The 8,642-nt window shown below is 46.7% G+C and overlaps 1 protein-coding gene across 1 annotated transcript; it reads left to right on the forward strand.

The window, feature by feature from the left end:
* Positions 1–420: 420 nt before the first annotated feature.
* On the forward strand, positions 421–6,475 carry EMWEY_00049910 (hypothetical protein, conserved; the record flags this gene model as incomplete). Its single annotated transcript, XM_013479540.1, has 10 exons — positions 421–592; positions 1,116–1,219; positions 1,800–1,918; positions 2,129–2,698; positions 3,145–3,266; positions 4,099–4,595; positions 4,778–5,317; positions 5,639–5,723; positions 6,023–6,249; positions 6,335–6,475. The coding sequence occupies 10 exons, from the start codon at positions 421–423 to the stop codon at positions 6,473–6,475; spliced, it is 2,577 nt and encodes an 858-aa protein (XP_013334994.1).
* Between the last annotated feature and the right edge of the window lie 2,167 nt (positions 6,476–8,642).

Consider the following 8,642-nt stretch of genomic DNA (forward strand, 5'->3'; position numbering starts at 1 on the left):
GCATCAGCAGCAGCAGCAACTGCAGCAGCAGCAACTGCAGCAGCACGAACCAGAAGCCACAGCAGCACAAGATGCAGCACCTCCACAAGATGAGGAATTGACAACGCAAATAGCTGCTGTTGCTGCTCCTGCTGCAGCAAGACAAGACAGCGACTCAGCAGCAGGAGGTGCAGCAACAGCAGCAAACACAGCAACAGCAGCACATGGAGAAACAGCAGACTCTTCTACACCTGTGTCACCAGAGTTTGCTGCTGCTGCTGCTGCTGCTGCTGCTTCTATATCTGCTGCTATAGAGAATGCGCCTGCTGCAGCAGAAACAACAGTAGGAGAGGAATATAAGGCAGCAGTAGCAGCAGCAGCAGCAGCAGCAGCACGAGAGAAATCTGCTGCACAAAGAAGAGACAGTATAGCAAGACGACGATGGAGACGCAAGGCAACAAGAGACAGGGCCCCCGAGCTGCAGCTAGAGCAGCAGCACAAGCAGCAGCAGGAGGAGGAGGAGACAAGAATTTTACGACAGCAGCAGCAGGAGCAGCAGCAGCTACTGCAGCAGCAGCAGCAGCAACTACGTGGTACTTGGGCCTATGGTATAGTAGGTAGCTGCAGCTGCAGCAAACTAGTGTGGGGTCCAGACATGTCTCCCTGCAGCAGCAGCAGCAGCACACCAACTGCTGCTGCTCCTGTTGCTGCTTGTGGATCTACATATGATGGTAAATCTCTTCGTCGTGGTTATTGGCAGCAGCAGCAGCAGCAGCAGCAGGATGCAGAGACAGAGGAGGAGGTATCCAATAACTGTCTCCTTTCTCTCTATGGAGACACTATTACCCTAAGAGGAGACCCATTAGGTCGTCAAGGGGATCGTCAACTCCGTCTCCTTGCATGCCAAATTGCTTCTCTTAGAGATGGAGGTGCTGCTGCTGCTGCTGCTGCTGCTGCTGCTGCTGCTGTTGCTGCTGTTGGTGTTGGTGGTGGTGGTTGTTGTTGTTGTTGTGGTGGTGGGGGTGTTGTGTTGCTGTTTCTTCAGCTGCTATTGTTTCAGCTGCTGCTGCTTCTTATTGTGCTGCAGTTGCTGCTGCTGCTGCTGCTGCTGCTGCTGCTGCTGCTGTTTGCTGCAGGCCGTCAAAGGGATCCAGCTGTCCCCTCATCCTTATTAAGTGTCTCCTTATCTCGTTTTGCTGCTGCTTCCTTCCGTCTACATACCTTAATAGGAGGGGCAAAGGTGCTGCTTGTCTCCTGTCCCTCCTGCATGCGCTCCGCTGTCTCCTTTTATCTGCAGCGCAGCATAACCCCTCCTGCTGCTGGTGCTGCTGCACCTGCTGCTGCTGCTGCTGCTTCTAGTTGTGCTGCAGAGTTCGCCTTAGGGGACCTGCAAGCTAAGTACAGGGCCTTAGGGGTAGCAAGACCATGGGGTCGTCAATCAGCAGTATGTAGTGGTACTTTTGTGTCTTTTGCTGCTGCATGCAAACAGCAGCAGCTGCCTCTGCTAATGGAGGCAACAGCAGCACAAATACATGACCCTCTCCTGTCTATTAGGGATATAAGGAGAGCTTTTATTGCTGCTGCTAGCAGCTTCAATGCTTATCTACTGCATGCACACCCAAGGGCAGTAGCCACACACTTACTCCTTGTAAGTCTACATATACTAGCTAGCTAGCTAGCTAGCTAGCTAGCTAGCTGGGTAGCTAGCTAGCTGACAAGCTGCGTAGCTAGTTGATTAGCTGCGGAGCTAGCAAGCTACGTAGCTAGCTGACTCGGTGCTGCTGCCTGTGCTGCTGCTGCTGCTGCTGCTGCTGCTGCAGAAGTGCGGAGAGGGCCGCCTTGGCGAGGTCCACCACGGAAGCTGGCGGACGTTGGAGAGATGGGCGGAGGCGCAAGGACTCGGGATAGAGGAAGCGCTCAGACGTTATCATCAACAAACGTAAATGAGGGTTTAGGGTTTAGGGTTTGGCGATGAGGGTTTAGGGTTTAGGGTTTAGGGGTGGAGTGTCGGACTTTGAGAATTGTGACGGAGAGGCTTTGTTCATCAACAGCCTTGCATTATTCTTGTTGCTGGATTTAGGGTTTAGGGCTTAGCATTCAGGGTTTAGGGTTTAGGGTTTAGGGTTTAGGGTTTAGGGTTTGTATGCAGATATTCGCCTAGTGGCGTGACATTGGCTGTGTTAGATCCTCGTCCTCTAGAGTTTATAGAGGCGGATGTTGGACCGGCGCTGCAGTACCTGCTGTCTACGCCAGCAGCAGCAGCAGCAGCAGCAGGAGACAATGGAGAGACGGTGCAGCAGCAGGTGTCTCCTCCTCCTGAGGAGACAGTTGGCGAGGGCCCCTCAATAGGGGACGATACAAAGAAGGAGGAGACAGGAACAGTAACAGAAGAAGAAGGAGGAGGAGGAACAAGAGAGGAGACAGATAAGAAAGAGGAAGGAGGAGAGGAGACAAAAGGAGACAATAAACAGGAGACAGCAGCAAATGCATGCAAGACACCTGTTATTCATTATCTAGAATGTGCCTCTGAGCAGCAAAACGTAATTGCTTTCTTCTCCTTTTTCCTCCCCTCTGCTTCCTCCTCCTCTGCTGCTGCTGCAGCAGCAGCAGCAGAAGAGGGATCAGAAGAAAGAGGAGGAGGAGGAGAAGAAGAAGAAGAAGAAAAGGAAGAGGACCCTGTCTCCTTAATGCTACAAGCAAGGAGACTCCTTGTAGAGTTGTTAGCAGCAGCAGGAAAGAATTGTTTGCTGCGTAGATTAGTCTCCTCTAATGTTGCTGTTAGGGCTAATATACATCTACCTGTCTCCAACCCTAAAGGAGCACTAATACAGGTATACCCCCTGCTGCTGCTGCTCCTGCTGCTGCTGCTGGTGGTGGTGGTGGTGGTGGTGCTGCTGCTGCTGCTTCTTACGCTCCTGCTAGTGATGGTGCTGCTAATGTTGCTGCTATTGATGGTGCTGCTGCTGCTGCTGTTGTGCGGTGGTGCTCTTGCTGCTTCGCCATCCTAGTGCTGCAGTATCTTTCTGCTGCTGCTTCTCTCTGCTGCTGCCTCTTGCTGCTGCGTGCCCAGCCACGGTGACGGTGTTTCATCACGCTGTCTTCTAGGGTTTAGGGTTTAGGGTTTAGGGTTTAGGGTTTAGGGTTTAGGGTTTTATGTGTGTATAGGGCCTTAAAGGAGAGTCCTCCTGGTGATTGGTTTGTAAGAGAGCAACAACATCTATTTGCTTATCGTCATGTCTTCTTCTTTCCTCAAGATATACTACAAGCTGCTGTTGATCTTGCTATAGGTTTGTTGCTGCTGCTGCTGCTGCTGTTGCTGCTGCTGCTGCTACTGCTGCTGGTGTTGCTTGGGGTGCCGATTGTCTTGTTACAGCTTTTCTGCCACTGCAGACAATATCAGTTGTCGCTGCAGCAGCAATAACTGCAGCAGCAGCAACAGCAACAGCAGCAGCAACAGCAGCAGCAACAGCAGCAGCAGCAGCAGCAGCAGCAGCAGCAGCAGCAGCTGTGTGTGTATTTATGCAGATACTGCTCATGATTCTTCATTGGGTATAACAAAGTTATCTTCTCTTCGTCAGGCATATAAGTTATCTGTTGGTTTGCTGCAGCAGCTGTCTCCTTTGCTGCTGCATTTGCTGCTGCAGTCTCCTGCAACAGATTATTTATGTGCTGCAGTGCAGCCACAAACCCTAGCTAGGTACGGGGGACAGCAATTGGAGACAGTGCTGCAGCAGCGGTGGCTGCGGGCATTTAATCAACAAAAGGAGACACTTGCTGCTCTGCTGCTGCGGTGGAGACTGTCTCTCCCTACACCTAATGCATTTGCTGCAGCAAACAGCAGCAGCAGCAAACAGCAGCTAATTCTACGGTGGCAACGGGAGCAGCCACGACTAACCCTCAATTTATTCAGCAGCAGCAGCAGCAGCAGCAACAATGGTAACTATAACAATGACATCAGCAGCAGCAGGAAGGGCAACACAAATATTATCACAAGCAGCAGCAGCAGCAGCAGCAGCAGCTTAATACCTACTCCTACTCCTGTGTCTCCTTATCCATACAATAGCCCAACAGATATAACTGATTTGCCTCTGTCTTCCTTTGAGTCTTTTGCTATACCAGGGGGACCTAAGCTGTCTATACAGTCACAAGGAGGAGACACTCCTGTATACAGCAGCAGCAGCAGCAGCACCAGCATTAGCATCACCAGCAGCAGCACCACCACCAGCAGCAGCGGTAGCAGCAAAATTACTAACAACCCCATAGCTGCAGGGCAGCAGAACAGCAGCAGCAAGGGGAGCAGCAGCAACGGGAGGGGAGGACGCCAGAAACGGGGTGGAGGATCTGCAGCACCACTCCTTGCTGCACCACCACCATCCCAAGCAGCAGCAGCAGCAGCAGCAGCAGCAGGAGCAGCAGGTTATAAATATTTATCATTCCCTATGCATCATCCTTGTTATAATAAATGTAGTGTGCTGCTGCAGAAAGGAGACGATCCCAACGATCCCAGGGCATCCGTTGTGCTGCAGCTTAGCTGTTGGGTAGGGCAGCAACTTGTACCAAGAGAGGATGCAGCAGCAGAACTATTCCTTTCTATTGTTAAACAACAAGCACAAGGGGTTAGTCGCTTCCTCCTGCTGCTGCTGCTGCTGCTGCTGCAAGGGATGCTGCTGCTGCTGCTGCTCTATCTCTGTATCCATATTGATAGCAGCCGAACCGACTAGTGTTTAGTGTTTAGGGTTTAGGGTTTAGGGTTTATTGTTTGTGTGTATGTATGTATATATGTATGTATGAATAATAGGTAATAGAGGAAGCAGCAAGAGCAGGAATAGCAGCAGCAATATCTGGTGGTACATTTGCTGCAGAGAGTCATAATAGTTTACTAAGAAGAGGAGACACAATAGTTGTCTCTGTTGCTGGTCCCTTTGATGGTTTATTACGTGTTTTGCCTGCCTTATTACTTCCCTTATCCCCATCACCATCAGCATCATCATCAGGAGGAGCAGGAGGTGCAGGATCCAGTGTATCCCCCTCATCATCATCATCATCATCATCATCATCAGCAGCAGCAGCAGCAGCAGCAGCAGCAGGTGCAACAATAGCAGATATATCCGATAATACAGTATCTATAGCAAATAAATTATTACTATCTATGTTACAGCAACCTTCTTCTTCTCCTGAGTTATTACTTAATGAGATGGCATTAGATATGTTAGTATTTCCTCAATCTAGTAAGATATATATACAACAACAATTAATAAGAGCACCTATTGATACAAGACTTGCTGCTGCATGGAGAGATACATTATGGCAAAGTATGGCTCTTCATGCTACTATTGAGGTAAGATATAACACAAGCAGCAGCAGCAGCAACAGCAGCAGCAGCAACAGCAGCAGCAGTTGGTGGTGACGGTGGTGTTGCAGTAGGAGTAGGAAGAGTAGGAGTTGCATGGATGACACACGCAACAGCAACAACAAGACACGCAACAGGAACTTTTGCTGTTGTTGGTGTAGTTGCAGCAGCAGCAGCAGCAGTAACGACAATTGCTCCTGCTGCAGTCTATTGTTGTATCTTGGGGATTTTATTGTCAGCTCTTGAGGTCTCTATGAAGGGTTTAGGGTTTAGGGTTTAGGGTTTAGGGTTTGTTTGCTTATTGTATAGGGGAATGTAACAGAAGAATCAGCTATTAATCTTATTAGTCTTGTACTTAGAACTCTTAGGCCCGTCTCCCTACATCCAGTCTCAGGTCTGCTGCTGCTGCTGCTGCTGCTGCTGCTGTGGCTGCTGCTGCTGCTGCTGTGTTTGGCGCTGTTGCTAGTGGTGTATGGATCCTCTCTTGTTGTGTCTTCTGCCTGTTGTGTGGAGGAGTTGCTGTGCATCTGTATTGCTGCTGCTGCTGCTGCAGTTGCTGCTGTCCTTGCTGCTTCCTCTGCTGCTGCTTCCATGCCCGTTGTCTATGCGCTGCTGCTGCTGCTGCTCTTTCTACCGCATTTAGGGTTTAGGGTTTAGGGTTTAGGGTTTAGGGTTTAGGGTTTGTTGCTGCAGAGGTCCTACCTTCGCAAATAGTAGATCTAAGGGGTATATATATGTTAGCTCCTCCTGCACCTCCTGTACCTACTGGGTCTCTCTTTGGCAGCAGCAGCAGCAGCAGCAGCAGCAATGGCAGCAATGGCAGCAGCGACAGCAGCAATCAGCGGATCCCTCCTGCTGCTCTTTATGTACATCCTTCCTTTTCTAAGACAGCATTTCATGCTGTTCGTGTTTATATACAAGTAAGCTGCTGCTGCTGTTGCTGCTGCTGCTGCTGCATTTGCTGCGTTTGCTGCTGCTGTTGCTGCTGTTGCGGTTGCTGGGTAGATATTGATTATATCTTACCCATGCATGCATGCAAACCTGCATGCAAATGCATGCATGTTGTGTACAGTTGGGTCCAATGGGGAGCAACCTGAAGTCTCCAAGTGCAGCAGCAGCAGCAGCAGCAGCAGAAGCAGCAGGTGAATGGTTTGCTGCATCAGTGAGTATGTGGTTACAGCAGCAATGGGGAATAAGTACAGCAGCAGCAGCAGCAGCAAAACCTCCATATTTTATTATAATAGGAGGAATAGGATATATTTGCTGCTCTCTTGTCTCCTCTATATCAATAAAGCCCCTAATCTTGCTGCTGCATGCAGCAATAAAATTTCTTTCTTCTCTTTCTCTTGTTGATGCATTAAGGGATATACATTTATTTAATTATTCTTTTATTAATAATAATAATAATAATAATAAATATTATATTAATAATATTAATACACCTTTTCTTCCTCCTCCTCCTTCTTCTTCTTCCTCTTCTTCCTCTTCTTCCTCTTCTTCCTCTTCTTCTTCTTCCTTTAATTTTCCTTCTTTTCCTTCTTTTTCTTCTTCTTTTTCTTCTTTTTCTTCCTCTCTTTCTTCTCTTTCTTCTTTGCCACAAACACCATTTACTCAACAACTTAATATCGCTAAAACACACCTGTAAGTTACATCCTGCTGCTGCTGCTGCTGCTGTTTCTGCTGCTGCTGCTGCTGCTTCCGTTGGTGCTGCTGTTGCTGTTGTTGTGTGTTGGTGTTGTTGTTTGGTGTCTCTGCTGTTCCTAGTGCTTGAGTTGTTGCTGCTGCTAGCTGCTGCTGCTGCTGCTGCTGTTCATGCTGCTGTTGCATGCAGTTTTGCTGCAGTTTATGGTGGTGTCGGGGTGTCAATGCAGTATTGTTTATGCATGCATGCATGCATGCATGCATGCATGCATGCATGCACAAACATATATGCTTGTACGTGTTTGTTTTGTGGCGTTTAATTAGATAAATAAATAATAATTAAATATAAATAAATAAATATATTTATTTATATATTTATTTATTTATGCAGGGACCAGCCCTTATTAGAGCAAGGAATAGCTCAGTGTCTGCAGGCATTACGGACAGTGCCTCGTTTGCTGCTAGCAGTTCGTGGCTCCCGTGTCTCTCGGCAGCAGCAGCAGCAGCAGCAGCAGCACGGACTGCAGCAAGGAATTGCTGCAGATACAGCTGAATTAGGAGACATAGAGGGATTTATATTTATTAAGGAACCTGAACAATTTAAGGAGACACTTCTTGCTAATGGTTATCATTTCCCTGTTGCTGCTGCTGCTGCTGCTGCTGCTGCTGCTGCTCATCATCATCATTAATTATTATATATACAGGAAGGATATTTAATTTATTTATTATTTATATATTATTTATATATTTATTTATATATTATTTATTTATTGTTTATATATTTATTTATATATTTTATCTTATTTTATTATATATATAGTATATATTATATATACTATATAAATATAATTGTCTTATTATATACAGATATATATGCATTATATATATACAGATATATTATTATATATATTATTAATAATATATAATATATAAGATATATATAATATAATTTATTAATATAATGCATAAAAAGAAAGACAATCCGTTATTTATACAAAAAGTACAGGAAAAACGTACATATGCATGCATGCATCCGTGCATGCATGCATATGATGCATGCATGCATGCATGCATGCATGCATGTTGCTGCTGTTGCTGTAGTAGTAGTAAACAATGCAGCAACTGCAGGAAACAATGCAGCAGGGTCAGCGTAGCCAACAGGTACACTGCTGCAGCAACAGCAGCAACAGCTGCAAATGCAGCAACTGCAGCAGCAACTGCAGCAGCAACTGCAGCAGCAACTGCAGCAGCAACTGCAGCAACAACTGCAGCAGCAACTGCAGCAGCAACTGCAGAAGCAAGAGCAGCAGCAACTGCAGCAGCAACTGCAGCAGAGACCTGTTGGGCCTTCTGCAGCAGCAGCTAATGCTGCTGTGCATACACTAGCAGCACAATCTTCTGATGCTGCTGCTGCTGCTGCTGCTGCTGCTGCTGCTGCTGCTGCTGCTGCCGCTACATCTAAAGGATTGAGCGGTGCATGCAACTCTTCCGATGTTTGCCACATACAACATATACATATATTTATAAATAAATAAATAAATAAATACAAATATATAAATATATATATATGTATTTATATTTATATATTAATGCATACGTGTATATGTATATATATACATACACGTATATACGTACAATTGTACACATATATATATATATATATATATATATA

Source organism: Eimeria maxima, genomic scaffold (genome assembly GCF_000499605.1).
Source record: "Eimeria maxima Weybridge genomic scaffold, Emw_scaff1206, whole genome shotgun sequence".
Lineage (NCBI taxonomy): Eukaryota > Apicomplexa > Conoidasida > Eucoccidiorida > Eimeriidae > Eimeria > Eimeria maxima.